Source organism: Rhineura floridana, chromosome 5, assembly GCF_030035675.1.
Source record: "Rhineura floridana isolate rRhiFlo1 chromosome 5, rRhiFlo1.hap2, whole genome shotgun sequence".
Taxonomy (NCBI): domain Eukaryota; kingdom Metazoa; phylum Chordata; class Lepidosauria; order Squamata; family Rhineuridae; genus Rhineura; species Rhineura floridana.
In genome coordinates, this window is record NC_084484.1 from 59,169,064 (window position 1) to 59,185,778 (window position 16,715).

A 16,715-nucleotide genomic window follows, 5' to 3' on the forward strand; every position below is an offset into this window, starting at 1 on the left:
TGGATAGTACTTTGTTTACTGACTTTTTCTCTCTCTTTGGAAGGTATGCTGTGAGGCTAAAAACCCACTCAGGCCCTAATACTATTGCAGAAGAAAAACAGTTAGCAGCATTATGGTTAGTAAATTAATATCTGTTTGAAAAGGCTTGTTCTGTGACTCAGTTCCTGCTTCTTCTGTTTATAATCTCAGAAGTTATATTTAAAGATCAGGAAATTTTGAAAAAACTTTTCCTTGCTTTGATGACTTGACTGTGATGTGTCTCAGTTTTCTAAGGGGCAACATTAGTGTGCTATCGTCCAACCTCAACACCCCTTTTTTTCCCCTTCCTACGTTCTCCAGCTTGAATAATTAGCAGGGCACTCCTATACATGCAAGTCTCATTGAATTCAGTGAGACTTGCTCCTAGGTAAGTGTGTATAGCATTACAGCCAGAGTTGTCTTCTTGCCTGAACTATTCTGTTAGTCCTAACACTTCTTAAACTGTCACATTAATTACAGGGTTAAGCTAGATTAAAATAAGATACAGTTGATGCTGTAAATAAAATAGAAACCAAGATCATAGCCTAGTCAGTAGATTAAAAAAAAGAAACTTAGAAGCTCCTCATGAACACAATATCTATGTATGGGGCATACCTGCATCCTGCTCCACATACCAACACAAAAATCAACCTCTTCCCTAAGGAAGTGTTTGTTTGTTTGTTTGTTTAGTAACCCTTATATACTGCTTGATTGTAACAAAACCTCTAAACTGTTTAAAAGAGTTTAAGACAAGTAATTAAAACATTTTAAAGATAATTAAAATTAACAGTAAGCTAAAGAGAGATTAAAACACAAACATCTGCATATCTGGATATTCTTATTTATTTAACAAAATGTATATACTTCTTGATGGTAATAAAACTTTTTAATAGTTTACTAGAGCGTAAAGCTTACTATGCCTATCTAGGTCTCTAAGGGCAGACGCACCTTACCACCCTCACCACAAGTGGCCATACACCAATGGTAAGGATGCTTACAAAAGTTGTAATAGATAATGGAGAGAAGAGCTTCTGCTCAGCAGACACAGCTGAAGCCTCTTAAGATGGAAACAGTCCCAAATTCATACTTTCTTCCTGATCCATCAAAGGCGAAACAAGCTTACACATGTGCAGAAAATACAGAAGGGGCACCTGGTAGCACATTCTTATTTGTACTTGCTGGATGCACCTGTTGACAATGGGTAGGAATGTGCAGCTGCATCCAAGGCCACCAGTTCTTATATGTGACTAGAGCTGAATCAATTCAGCAATAGCGATCTGCATGTGTAAGCACACATGTAAACAGACCTGCACATTTTGCCAGTGTGGAAGTGTTTGGGTGCACATCTGCCATCTGCAGCAATATGTCCATCTAAACCCTATTAAAATGGATCTTATTTCATCTTTCATAGTAATAATAATAATATACATGTTGATACACATGACTGATTAAACCGCAGCTAGTCTAAGGCTGCTATCTTCAAAGTTCTCATTAGTTCTCAGTCTGTGATTTTACTATAAATGTTAAATATATTTTAACATGACTTTGTTCAGAGTTAATATAAATTAAAATCAACATTTATATTGAAAATCAAATCTAGCAAGCTTTTGCCCTTCTGTTCCACAGGAGGTTTGTGTCCTCCCCATTTACAGATAAATAATGTTGAGTAATGTAGCTTTATAAACAAACTGGTTGGGATCCAACCGCAAACATGACAGTAATTAGAAGCTCCAGTCAGCCCCTCAAAGGCAGAGAGCAGTCACTGCACTCTATTATATTGTGAGTAGTAGTTTCCATAATATCCCATACTGGGTAATCTGCATCTTTATTATCCGAGCAGCCCTTTGCTGGCTCAGCATAACAGTAGATCAGCTGGGATTAGATATGGTATGTTCTGAATGTGGAAAGAATTGATGAAATGATCCCTAATAAATCATGGCCACAACAGTTTTGGACACAATGCACCATGTGCAAAGTCCATCCCTCCTACTTCTCAGGTGTGTTTGCTACTCCTGATACAAGTCTCGAAGATGGCTATTTCTGTTCCTCCTGTCTCAGAAACTGGTCAAGTTACAGTGACAAGGCCCGTCTGCCAATGGACCAAAACTGAAACTTAGTCAAAAGCTGACCATCCTGGTGCAAAAATAACAACTCTCTAGACTTACCTCTAAGCCACAAAAATGAGCTTAAAGCCTAGACTGGACACAGCCTGTGTACAGGGAAGAGTCCAAAGTGATGACCAAACCTCAGCCCCTCTGGTCAGTCTCTGACTTGCGCAACTGAATTGAAACACAGCTGCCACTTACCGAAACATCACCTCCTCCAAAGCCCGACCAGACCTGTCATTCCTAAAAAGGGGGCAAAGCAACTCTCCCATCCAAAAGCCCCCCCCAAAAAATGCTATAACAGCACTGCATGAAATAAGACTGCCTCAGAGCTAGAACTACATAAAGATACCCAAAGCCCATGAAAGCCCAAAAGCCTCAGCCCATTCCACTGGCTATGCCTTTGCACACCAGTTATCCTGAAAAATAAACCCAAAACCCCAGAGGCAACAGAGTGAATTTACACTCTGCCTCCAATAATAAGTTCCATCACCAAAAGAAACCAAGTTAAATTGCTCCAAAATACCTGGTGCATCTAATGCTGGCCACCCTATGCTTCAACTCCCCTAACTTCACTGCTGGTAAATGGCAAGCTTGCACCACTGAGTCAAGCTCAATTCCCCAAAAAGGTAAGCACAGACAAAGGGCCCTCAGTTTTTCCCATGGCCAAGGCACCCCTAGCTCAGCAGACACCAGTCAAAATACAGACATAGGTCAAAACACTGCTGTAAGCGAGCACAGGAAGGTAGTCAAATGGACCCAGTACCCTATCCTCATCTATGTCCTTATCTATTTTCTCCTGCACCACTAGCTCCATTCCAACTACCAACTTCAAATTCCCTGACATGTAAGGGCTATGCTCCACAACAAATGAAATCCTAAAACCAAACCAAAAACTGTTGTTTGTTTGTTTGTACATCGTCCCATAGCCGAAGCTCTCTGGGCGGTTTACAATTAAAAACATTAAAAACAAATATACAAATTTAAAAACACATTTTTTAAAAGCAATTTAAAAACACATGCTAAATGCCTGGGAGAAAAGGAAAGTCTTGACCTGGCGCCAAAAAGACAACAGTGTTGGTGCCAGGCGCACCTCGTCAACAAAATCATTCCATAATTTGTAGGCCACTGAGAAGGCCCTCTCCCTTGTTGCCATCCTCTGAGCTTCCCTCGGAGTAGGCACCCAAAGGAGGGCCTTTGATGTAGAGCGTAGAGTGCATCCACCCGCCTAGGATACTGATGGAGCAAAGGCAAAACCCACGAATGTTAATCAGGGTGGGACCCCTTACCTAAAGGATGCCCTCCAGATCCGAGCTTTTTCCCCTTCTGAAAACCTTTAAACTCCACAGCTCTAGAGCAGCTGGTAAAAGGATGGGAGCCAGTGCAGATGGAACACTCATGTCTAAATTTACACAAGTTCCTGTTGCAAAAGCCCTTAGCACTGAACGCCCAACAGAGCAGGCAGGGTTGAATCCCCTGCCCCGTGGACCCACAGGATGGTGCCATAGTGGCAGACTGACCCAATAAATGCCCACTACCTGCCTTATCCTCTTGTATGGGTCGAGCTGCAGTCATGAACTGCAACTACAACCCCGGGTCCTTTCTGTCCCACTGTAGATTTATATCCACTGCCGCACTCATCCTAAAAGATTCATCATAGGCCAGTCATGCTGTATGCATTCTAAATGTATTTCACCAAAGCTGCTGCCCTCATAGGCTGGCGCTGAATCACCACCCCCATATAAATTAAAATTCCTGCCATCCAATTACCCCAGGTCCTATCCACTGTTTCCTTTTAAATTTCTCATTGTCTCTCTCCTTCTGCTTACCCTTCTTATAACAGGGAAAACACATCCATGCATTCTCCCTTCTAAATACGCTCCCTTGTTGCCAACAGCAAATGGGCCCCCAGAGGAGCTAACGTCTCCCCAAATGGAACTGCACCAACCTGGACAGAAGACAACAGGTTGGCAGTGAGGTAGGCTGCCCCTGCAGCAGAAGTGCCCACAGGGGCCCCAACCTATCAACGAGCATCACTTATAGGCTGCTGCTGGGCAGAAGGAGAAACACCCCCTCCATATCCAGCAAGTACTGCCCCTGAATATGCAGGTACAACATCAGGGCTCTAATCCACAGAGGATGACATGTCCTGAGGTGAAGGAGGCCACCGCTGAGCAGGCCACTTCGGGGCCTTGCCCTTCTCTCTAGGGCCACCCTCACCCTTCTTAGGAGGCATGGTCCACAACCCAGACGGCTACTACCTAAAATTTACCTTACCTAAATGGCCACCCTCCAGATGACACTACCAAAATGGCCACCCTCCTGAAAACCTTACCAAAATGGCCACCCTCCATATGACCTTTCGAAAATGGCTGCCTGCCAGATGACCTTTCGAAAATGGCCACCCTCCAGATGACCTTTCCAAAATGGCTGCTGATCACCTATGAAAACGGCCACCTATGACAACCTTCCCAAAATGGCAGCCTCACAGAAAGTCTGCCAAAATGGCCACCAGGCGAAGAAAGGACGTCACATGGCCCCAAACTACCACCCACACTCCAACACTAACTGTAGGCCCCAAACAATCCCAGCCCTCCAGCCAGGTCACCCAGGAGGCCTCCAAATGAAGCAGGCCTGCCAGGCCTCGCAGAGACTGTCCCTGCCCTGACTCTAAACCTTGCAATGCCAGCCCTCCAGGCCCTTAACAGGCCAGCCAGGCCACACAGGAGGCCGCCAAATGAAGCAGGCCTGCCAGGCCTAGCAGAAATTCTCCCTGCCCTGACCCAAACCTTGTGATCCCAGCCCTCCAGGCCCTTAACAAGTCAGCTAGGCTGCACAGGAGGCCGCCAAATGAAGCAGGCCTTGCAGGCCTAACAGAGTCTCTCCCTGCCCAGATTCCAAACCTTGCAGGCCCCTAAGAGCCCGCCAACAATGCCGCTGCAACCACTGCAACGCTCCTGCCTCAACTGCTCATAACCTCTCTCTCACGCTCCAATGCTGAGAAGCTGCCCCCCCAGGTCCTCTCTCTCCCACCTTGTGCACCGCCAAAACAGATAACCAGCCAAGGTCCAAAGCACCTAACGTGGCCTAGTGACCTGTTCTGTCCAAGGCCCAAAGCACCTAACATGGCCTAGCAACCTGGTCCGTCATCACGTCAGGCCAGAAAGAGGCTGAGGGGAGGTGGAGCAAGGCTTAAATAAACACCCTGCTCCATCCCCTACATGACAGGCATGAATGGCCATACCACGCCCAAAAGGGGAGGGGCTTTGAAGCCATGCCACATCTTCCCGGCATTAATGCAAACTCCCGCCATTGCCAGAGCCCTTGGAAAAAAATTAATCGGCAGGAATTTCTTGCAAGACTAGAACCAGGAAGCAGTTGGGGTCTTTAGTGACCTTGTCTGTTTTGAGAGGAGGGAAGACTGTGGATTGTAGACAGCCCTACAGAGCTAGCAGCAGCACATCAGCAAATGGGATTTAATACAAATGAGAAAAAAGGTATTGCATCTATTAAAAAGAAAGGTCAAACAGAGGGAAAGTGAAAGGAGGGCTTTCTCTTAATAGCACTGAATAACAACTCTAACTCACTGCTTGCCACATAGCAGATGAGTTGCTTTCATTTGCATATTCACTGTACCTGGGAAGGTTACAGGGTGAAAGTAATGACTTGAGGACTGTAATTCTATTGTGTTGTCTGGTTTCATACGGAGCAAACTGGGTGGAATGCTGCAGCACTACAGTTATACAAATACAAAGGCATCTTGTTCATCTCCTAAGTAGAGGCTACCCTCTAGTGGAGATTCAAGTCACATAGCAGTTCTTACAAGAAAAATACAATGTGAATAGAATCTCCCAGTGCCTCCAGACTGTCAGTATCTCTTGAGAGGGATTCAAGCACATACTGGAACTTTAGATTAGGGCAATTAAAGTGGATTAAAGAGTTCTGTCACCTTAAAGCAACAATCTGCTTTTGAAAAGAATCTGACGTTTTGCCATTTCAGAAATGTATTTATTTTTATTTCATTTATTTATTATCTGATTTATATCCCACCCTTCCTCCCAGTAGGAGCCCAGGGCAGCAAACAAAAGCACTAAAAGCACTTTAAAAGATCATAAAAACAGACTTTAAAATATATTAAAACAAAACATGATTAAAAACATTTTTTTAAGCTTTAAAAACATCTTTTTAAAAAAGAAAAGATTTTAAAACATATTAAAAAGCAATTCCAGCACAGATGCAGACTGGGATAATGTCTCAGCTTAAAAGGCTTGTTGAAAGAGAAAGGTCTTCAGTAGAGATGGTGCCTGTCTAATATTTAAGGGGAGGGAATTCCAAACAGTAGGTGCGACTACACTAAAGGTGTGTTTCCAATGTTGTGTAGAATGGACCTCCTGATAAGATGGTATCTGCAGGAGGCCCTCACCTGCAGAGCACAGTGATCAACTGGGTATATACGGGATAAGACGATCTTTCAGGTATCCCAGTCCCAAGCTGTATAGGGCTTTGTACACCAAAACTAGAACCTTGAACTTAGTCCAGTAGCTAATAATAGGTAGCCAGTGCAATTCTTTCAGCAGTGGTGTGACATGTTCGCGATATCCTGCTCCAATGAGCAGTCTCGCTGCTACAGTTTGCACCGGTTGCAGCTTCCAGACCAACCTCAAGGATAGCCCCACATAGAGCACATTACAGTAATCCAGCCTGGAGGTTACCAGTGCATGGACAACAGTGGTCAGGCTATCCCAGTCCAGAAACGGCTGCAGCTGTCTTACCAGCCAAAGCTGGTAAAACGCACTCCTAGCCACTGAGGTTACCTGGGCCTCTAGTGCCCAGAAATGCAATAAATGCATTCAATTTGACTGTGAAATGCATTGAAAAGTGTGGTATGAACAAATGACTAGTCGGAACACATATGAACACCCCACAAGTAAATCAACATAAATACTAATTGTCATAAAACTGACAAAGAATACTCATTGTTAATTTGTTTGTCCTGCAAACAAATCAGAATGAATGTTCAATAAAGACCAGATGTAAGCTAACCACCGTGTAAGCTGTGTACAAGCATCTCAGATAATATTAAGCATATCTATTTTCACAAATGTCAGTTTTTGTCCTTGGATGATACCATTTAATTAGGCCATCTTAAGACATGTCTGAAACACATGCAATGAGGATCCACCTCTGAGACTTTTGTGATCAAATAAAACAGTTTTTGTTTTATTCTTTTAAATTAAGTAGTCCCCCACGCTCAATTAACAAGTATTAAAGAATGGATTTTTTCTGAGCTAGAATCCTTTTGTACACACCTTATACAAAATGATAAATATTTTTACAATTTTAAAAATACATTTATCAAAACATCTTGGATCCAAATGCGTTGAACACATTTTGGCTAGCCTTCGTTCAGGAAATTATAGCATCAGCATAGGCAGTAGAATCTATATTTAATTTCTTTTATGAATGCATGTACTGCTTTTCAGGAATACAGTCTCCCAAAGCAGATTAAAAGTGTATGAATGGGGGAAATTTTTTAAAAGATACAGAATTTAATAAATATTTATAGAATATAATGCAATAAAATTGCAGTAAACTAAACATCATGAAAAGCCTGGGTAAATTTTAAAGTCTTCATTTGACACCAAAAAGATAATAGAGACTTGTGGTTGATAAATACTAACATACTTTATCAATATGCTGTGATGGAGTCAGTAAGAGTATTGTTGTAGAAGGTTGTTTCCATTGAAGGGAGGGATAGATGGAGATATTTTGTATTTCATATTTTTGGATTGGTTATTTGTCTTGCTTGCTTGTTATTTGAAAATTTCAATAAAAATATTTTCAAAAAATAGAGATAGCACCAGGTGAGCTTCCTTGGGGACAGAGTTCCAGAGGCAGGGTGCCACAACAGAAAAGACAGTATCCCACATCCCATCCCACCTTGCCATAGATGATGCAGGGACCTGCAGGAAGGCCTTGCATGAGGCTCTTAATACCCAGGCAGGTTTCTGGAAAAAGATGGTCCTTAATGTATCCTGGTCCTATGTTGTTTAAGGCTTTGAAAGTTAAAACCAACACCTTGAATTGGACCTGGAAATGAACTGGAAATGAACCTGGAAATGAGCAAGTAAAACTGTTTCAAGACTGATGAGATGTTTCATATGCCCAATCCTAGTTAGTAACCTAGCTGCCATATTCTTTCTAACTATAGTTTCTATGTCATCTTGAAGGGCACCCTGATATATTGTACAACACATTGCAATAGTCCAAACAGGATGTTACCAGTACATTTTATGTATGTATTATGTATTTATTTTATTATCCCATCTTTCTTCCCCAAAGGACCCCAACATGGCAAACAGGTGATAAAACATTAAAACATCTGTAAAACATCTTAAAAACAAAACAGCTTTAAAAACAGCTTTAAAAAGAAAACATTTAAAAAACATATTCAAAAAGAAAATCTTTAAAGACATCTTCTCAAAAAGAGTTTCCAACACAGATGCGGACTGGGATAAGGTCTCTACTTCAAAGACTTGTTGAAAGAGGAAGGTCTTCAGTAGGTGCCCAAAAGACAAAAGAGATGGCACCTGTCTAATATTTAAGGGGAGGGAATTCCAAAGTATAGGTGCCACAGTACTAAAGGTCTGCTTCCTGTGTTGTGCGGAGCGGACCTCCTGATGAGATGGTATCTGCAGGAGGCCCTCACCTGGGTATGTAAGTAGTAAGATGATATTTCAGGTATCCTGGTCTGAAGATGTATAAGGCTTTATACACCAAAACTAGACCCTTGAACTTAGCCCAGTAGCTAACGGGCAACCAATGCAATTTTTTCAGCAGCGGGGTGATATGTTGGCGATGAGCAGTTGCACCTCTGCATTTTGCACCGGCTGCAGCTTCCGGACCAACCTAACTGTGGTTATGCTTTCCTTGTCTAGGAGAAGCCATAGCAGTGCACTAGCCTAAATTGATGGAAGGTGGTCCATGCCACTGAAACCACTTAGATCTGTTGAAATAGATATAATACAAACTCCAAACATAATCTTAAGGAGGAGTGCAAACAGGCCAAAATAGTACAACATTATGAATAATGATCTTCTGGCTCAGGCTGCCAGCTGGAACAGAGTGAGAGAGAGCTTTTCAGGATATTCAAGGAATTATAAGACATATGCGACAGTCTCTGGCATCCTCTCTCAAGAACTACAAATCCAGTACTTCCTTTCTTTCTGCAGGAGGAGCTAAGAGAACTTCATATCCAATAGTTCCTCTGGGAAGAGCTAACAGATGTGGCAGATAACTGGCAGCAAAAGGGAGGGACAAGGGCCATAATAACCTAGGACATTAAGATCCCACAGATGGTGAGAGCCAATGCTGCTGATAGGGTTTACAGGCCCCAGAACATCAGTTAGGCTTCTGGTGTACACATGCATAGTGTAGAGCTAATGACTAGGCCATGGAATGACATTTAAGGGGCATTTGTCACATGTATAACGTAATATGCATATTTGCAATATTGCCAATATAAGGCTATCAGTAGCTACTAGCCATGATGGTATGCTCTGCCTCTATACTTAGGGGTAATATGCCTCTGAATACCAGTTGCCAGAAAGTGCAGGAGGGGAGAGTGCTCTTGCATTCTGGTCCTGCTTGCAGGCTTCCCACTGTGTGAACAGAACACTGGACTAGATGGGCCACTGGCCTGATCCAGCAGGCTCTTCTTATGTTCTTATGCCAGATCTGGCTATAAATGCAAATCAAGCAGTCAGAAACATAAGGAACATGAACAAAGGCAACTAAAAGAAGCTAAAGAATACTAAACTGATTCTCCATTTTTTCAAAACAGGTAAGGCTCTTTGTGGTGGTTGGGAGCATGTTAGACATTTGCACCAGGCTTAGAGAAATTGTGCTCATGCATAACCCTGTAGGTTTTTAGAGAGTAGCTCTGAGGTAGAGGAAGGGATTTAATGAACAGGTAAAATGTGACAGGTGAGAGCTGAAGGTGATATGATGATGCAATCACTACTTGTGCAGTGCACACTCATTTTTCTAACCAAACATGTTTTTTATAGTGCTTCAACAAGTTGCAACACCTGATTGCCCAGAGACAATAGACAGGCATGAAGTAATGAGAGCACCTTTCCAAACAGTTGTCTGTCTCTAGTTTTAATACGTAACCCTAAGTATATAGATTCCTATAAGGTTTTCTGGTTTTGATTGTTTTTCTTAGCTTGATTACTAAAAATGTCTTGACATTACTAAAAATGTCTTTTCTTAGCTTGATTACTAAAAATTATATCTTTGAAACTTTTTCCTCTCCTTTACTTACAGTTATCGTTGTCTGGCACTTCTGTACTGGAGAATGTTTCAACTCAAAAGAGACCATGCTGTAAAATATTCAAAAGCACTTATTGAGTATTTCAAGGTACTTTCTTTTCTCAGGAAAACATTAATGCATTTTAGGGAGGCATTACTGCTCCTGACAACAGGAAACATACTGGCCATATTTCTGAACCATTTTATTTGTGAATAAAGTCTGATCTACATGTTACAGGGAGATGTGTAGTTGCCATTGACATACATCTCCCCAGTAACATGTAGCTAGAAAGAACATATGACAATATCATTGCCTTAACACAGGGAATCTTTACACCCTGGTCTGCCCACCTGCCAATCATCTGACATCATTATGACATCAGGAGACCTATTTTTCCTTTGCAGTGTGGCTTGAGTTCAGCCCTGCTGCAAAGGAAGATCCCAGCTGGTCAAAGTGAGGCTTGAAGATAGCACTGATCAGCTGATCGGCAGTGACTTCAGGCCCTGCTTTCAGCAGAAATTTGCTCCAATTGGGATTGGAAACTATCTGGTATAACAAATCCCAGCTGAGCTCACATTCACTGCCAAATTAAAAAGGCAATGAATACAAGCCCTGCTTGCTAAGGAATAATCAGGAATACATTTTAAGTATCCTGATTGTTCCTTTGCAGCGCATCATTACATGCCCCACACCTGTGTCATATATGATGTCAGGTTTGAGTTGATGGGCGTGGCTTTGGAAAAAATGGCCTTACTGGCCAAATTAGGACTTCTGCTGATCCTAATTAGGCTCCTAGGCCAAAGGTGGTCCACTGCTTTCTTAGCAAGTGAAAGCCAATGAAACCAAGTGGGCATGGAGAAATGCTAAAGCAATTAAGTTATTTCTTTTCAGGTATGTTACCAAGCAAATGCTAGTTGACGGCATGTGCACATGTGTAGTATGGGTCAGACCCTCTATAATTCACATGTCTAGGAGGCTTGCAGTGAATATCTTCCCCAGTCCTATTCCCACTGAAATCAATGAAAACCGAATTTGTAACTTGTCAGCTCAATTGAAGGGTGCTGTCATTTGCTTCTCACAAGAGTATACATAGCCAGTTTTGAAATAAATGGTGAATAAACTATTCAGGAGGATGAATACTTAAGTGGGGGGGTATTTTCAACCATAATAACTTCTTATCCATTTTTATATGCAAGATAGGTTAGGGAGCCTTGTAATATTTTAACTTTCTAAGAAATCTGCCTTTATTCAGTTATTTAAGTTTAACTTAAAACTGTTTCTACATCAGCAACTTGTTTTACTTTCTACTATTTCTACATATAACTTAAATTTATATTTTTACTGTGAACTAGTACTACTTTCTTTGCATGATGACTTAGGGTTGAATCCAATGTTGACTTCTCCTTCCTTTTCTCCCCCCTGCAGCACTCCATTGCTTACCCCAAATCTGCTTTGGAGGATCCCCCATCTCAGATTTTGGGTGTGTGTGACAGGGGTACAGGTTGGAGGAGAGGAATAGGAATAGGTCACCCTATTAGAGCAGACAGAGAGGATATCTCTATTTCAGTGTTCATAAAGAAAAGCTAGGATTCCTCCCATTTTTTTACTGTTTCTGTTGTGTATTTTTATTGTATCTTTTATATATTTTTATTATCCAGCTTCCCCAATCCAGTGCTCTCCAGGTGTTTTGGACAATGATTCCCATCATTCCGGACCATTGACCATCCTGCCTGGGGCTAATGGAATTCAACAACATCTGGAGGACCAGAGGTTGGGGAAGGCTGACCTTCAGTATAGATCTTTTATGTAGAGAGGTCACTAATTAAATGTAATAATAATTTGATCCATAGTATGATAGAGTTGACTGTGCAGACTGCATATACACTCTAAGGCTGCAATTCTGAACACATTGAAAACAATTGGACTTCTGAACAAGGATGAAAAGATCTGTCCATTTCGGTTTTCTCAGTTTCTCATTTTTCTAATCTGAAATTTGGAACTCCATATTTCTACAGCAATTTGTGAAGTTCTTTACAGAAAAAACTTCTTGAAAATTCTTCACCATTTTAGTGTGAATTTCTCCTAATAAATACCTTTTTATATGCAGCTTTGACTAATGCATACATTTTTGCAAGCAATTTCTCCTAATGTAATAAATTTGTATATGTTATTTTCACTAATATATTCATTTTTATGCACACTTTCCACTAATTTTTTATAAATTATTTTTATTGTATTTTTAAAAACTTTGGCTGGTTGGAGAGCTGCATTGCAAAATATGGATAAGAGCGAATTTCAAAGGATGACTGTGTTTCGGTTCTCATATTGTTTCTAAAAGTGTGGATTTGATAGATTCAGTTTTAAATGCGAACTAAATCAAACTTCTCCTATCTCCCTACTTCTGAATAATGCATAGGATATTGTTGTAAAACTTTCTCCCTGATCCTGTGCTGTGTTGGCACTAATTGCAGACTCTTATTTCAGTTATTTGTCACTTTTTCTTCCTCTGCAGAGTTCATCTAAAGTTGCTCAGGCACCGTCTCCATGGGGTGCAATTGGAAAGTAAGTTCACTGCTCCTCTATAATATGCTAAGATCTCATTCAATCATCCACTCTCAGATAAGTTTTGAATTGCAATAACCTAGGGATATTTTTGTTGTTAAACATTTTAAATATTTTAAAACATTTGATTTCATCTCGCTATAAAAAAGTTACATAAACTACTGCAGTTGTCTTTATTAAAATGAACAAGGTTTTGTAAAAAGTTAACCTGAAAAGATTCTGCTTCGCTCATTATATAGCAAGAAGCCTGAATTTGATACAGAGTGTATATTCAATAAGGAGTCTCCCTATTGGGATTCTCTTAAAGAGGGCGCCTGGATGCATGTGTTTTTGAACACCTGTTTGTCACATTCATACTTCATATTAGTTTTGATATCATTTTAAAAATCTTAGCTGTACACCTAAATGGTAATGTGTGAAAAAGTCTTGATTTGCTTCCTCTTCACTGAACTCTCCAGAGAGCTCATCATTTTTGCTTTCTTTTTGGACCCTCTGAATTGTGGAGGAGGAGCTACAAGAGCTGTTTTTCTTTGCCTTGCTATGGGTTTTCTGTATTCTGAAACAACATACCTGCAGATACAAAAAACCCGGCAACCCTGAAAAAATACTGGGAAAGAAGAATGAAACTTGTCATAAAGAAGGACACAATTTGGGAGTATATAGATTGGGGGAACACTAGGCTGAATGAACTCAAAACTATTTATGTTTACTCGTATCCAGTGGTGACTGGTGCCCATTGGAACTGGTAGGACAGAAGAGGGGGAGCTCCAAACAGTAGGTAGAACCAGAGCCAATGACAAACAGCCAACTAATTCTAGTTTTGTTTCCTCCCTCTCCCCTGCTATGTTCTACAAGTGCAACACTGAGATTAAGAAGGGGGGAGATGACAGCCAGTGCCATCCCCTGGACCTGTGGTTGAAGAAGATAGCAGCAGGCAGGTGGGGGCTGGATGAGGGCAGATTGAGTTGCGTGGGGCCCTGCCCCATTTGCCCTAATGGACCAGCCTCCACTCTGTTACCATGTGCATATGCACACAGGTTTTAATATTCTTTAATAAACTTTGTTTTTCAGATATACAGGAACACCATCTCCAGTATCACCTAGCCCATCTCCTGTGAGTTCCATAGGGTCCCAGGGAAGCACTAGAGCCCCATCCCCCTCCTCCATAATCAGCATTCCACAGCGAATTCATCAGATGGCAGCCAATCATGTTAGTATCACCAACAGCATCTTACACAGTTATGACTACTGGGACATGGCTGACAGTCTTGCTAAGGAAAACCAAGGTGTGTGTTTAAAAATCACTAAAATTGACTGAAATTGTTGACATGCCACTTTGACCAATGTATAAGTCTAGCTGGTTTGGGTCTCAGATCTAGAACCATGAATGTGCTGGTTAAGAAGGTTTGGAGCACCTCCTTTTTCTGCTACCTACCTTACCCCTGATGCTCCTCCCACCTTTCTGACTTGCCACTGGCATCACAGAATAAAGAAGAAAGCACCTGGAGCATATGCAGACCATCTTTTCCTTCAGCAGCACAAGCCTGAAAATATTTGGGGTTAGAGAGAAAGAGACTTCTCGGTCAGCGTATAACTTCCAGGAAGGCGTGAGCCTCTGCACCTCTCATCTTAAATATTACATCCTGTATTTGCCCCTTTCATTTCAATTCTGTCATTATGTCAGTCTAGGTCTGATGCCGACCATTTGGAAGTTCACCTCATTTTCCAATAGCTATATTCTACTACATACGTATGTGTGTGTAAAATGGGAAATCATCTGTCTGGCCCTAATTTAGCTACAGCTTTATTTTATCTTTGATCTGCTTTATTGGATTGTTTGTTTTTATTATTTGTATGCTTTTATTACACTATTTATTAAATGTTTTAAATAAGGTTGCTCATGATGACCATCTTCCACGGAATTCAATGGGGAGGGGAAATATCTATTTGTTTACATCATTTGTATGCTACCCCATAAAGTTTTCTGGACAGCCTGCAATAAATAAGTATAAAAGCAATCTAAACACAAAGTAAGCCATAAGCCATAAAAGCAAAATCAACCCCCCCCCAAAAAATAACCTCTCTATATCCCCAAAGTTAAAACATATATTTAGAAACTGAGAGGACCCCAGACCACATAAATTATATTTTAAGAAGCCTGGGTGAACAGAAAGGTCTTCATCTGGCACAAAGATGGTATCAAGTGAACCTCCTTGGGAATGCTGTGCCATAACCAGGGTACCAGGGTCTCAGTGATACATGCCAAGGTTGCCCCCTCATCCATGATCAAATGGATGGTAGATGTTTTCTTCTGAACAGACCTGGAATTTAGCACCAGCACCACCAGACCAGGGGGTCAACTGACAGGCATCCCCAGAGTCTGAGATAAGGAGAAGGGGCAAGTGCTTTGGTGTAACTAGCTCTCCTCCTCTCCCTTGTGTACCTTTGCCCATCTCCATACCTATCCCTACCTATCATCACAGGGATGGCAGTACCACTCCCCTCTTCCCCCTGTCCCTGTCCCAGACACATAATTCACTTAACCCAGCTCTAATCACAGCAATGGAAGGCAGCCAAAAAAATAGACCCAACCATTCCAGCCAGAAACCACCCCACCTCTCACTTGAGGTGTTGCAAACACTTCCTCCTGGCTCTCACCCTGGGAGATTCTCTTCCACTCCCAACTGCAGGCTCTCACCCTGGGTGGATCAAGTGGCTTTGTCCGCACTCACCATCTACACACAATGAAATTTTGTCTATGTTCAAAATATATTATTTGCATTACTTAGTAAATCAGTAAAATGCCTATTATGCAACGAGTAATAATAAATATAGTTTATTTTAATATTTTATTCCCTAGATTTCTTTAATGATTTGGATGCACTGATGGGACCTATCACCTTACACAGCAGTATGGAACACCTCGTTCAATACACGCAACAAGGACTCCACTGGATAAGAAGTAGTGCTCAGTTGTCATAATAACTGTGCTATTCATCTGGACACTAGACTCTCCTACAGACAATTCAGTTATTCTAGACACTGTGCTACAGAATTACGCAACCACAGCATTGCTTCAAACAAATGTGAATATTTCTTTTAACACTGAACAATATTTTTTCAGAGTGCAGAAATAGCTGTGTCTGTATATTATGCAATGTTTGTCTCTTCTGATGTATTATACTTTAATAGTCTCCAAATATCACTTCTGTACAGAAGAAAACTAAACATACATGTGTTAGAGCAAACTCTGTCACTTATATACAAACCCACACATACACACACACAATGCCCCACTTTATGGATTGATTTATTGAAGTAAAATAAAACAGAGCATCTTAGTCCAAAAAAGCATATTCTATGTGTCTTTCAGTATCTTCATAAATATCTGCTTAGCTTTTCTTACAAGTTACGGTTTCACGAATTAGGCTGAATGCAGTTTCACTGGCAGACTTTCTCTATCACCATAAACCATATTTTTCTGTGATTAACATTTGAAAAGGGATGGACAACTTCCGTTTCTTAGGGATTGTTCTCTTTGCCAGACAAAAATGTAGATACCAGTTTGCATTATGACTGACATTCCTCCCTTCTACCATCCTTATGAGTGGCTAGGCTCCATATATGGTAATATGTAGCAGTAAGGGCTTCCCAGTTACAGGACATATGAACTCAGACGTAACAGTATTCAAAATTATTTGTTTTCATATTGCATA

General features: G+C 41.2%; 1 protein-coding gene across 1 annotated transcript in view; it reads left to right on the forward strand.

The window, feature by feature from the left end:
• The window catches only part of AFF3 (ALF transcription elongation factor 3), a 424,912-nt gene extending 408,467 nt beyond the window's left edge, over positions 1-16,445 (forward strand). The window contains exons 18-22 of the mRNA XM_061626864.1: positions 44-115; positions 10,452-10,545; positions 12,950-12,999; positions 14,071-14,285; positions 15,860-16,445. Of these exons, the coding sequence (XP_061482848.1) occupies positions 44-115; positions 10,452-10,545; positions 12,950-12,999; positions 14,071-14,285; positions 15,860-15,981 (553 nt within the window). The 3' untranslated portion in view covers positions 15,982-16,445. The remainder of the gene's footprint in view (positions 1-43; positions 116-10,451; positions 10,546-12,949; positions 13,000-14,070; positions 14,286-15,859) is intronic.
• The last annotated feature ends 270 nt before the right edge of the window (positions 16,446-16,715 follow it).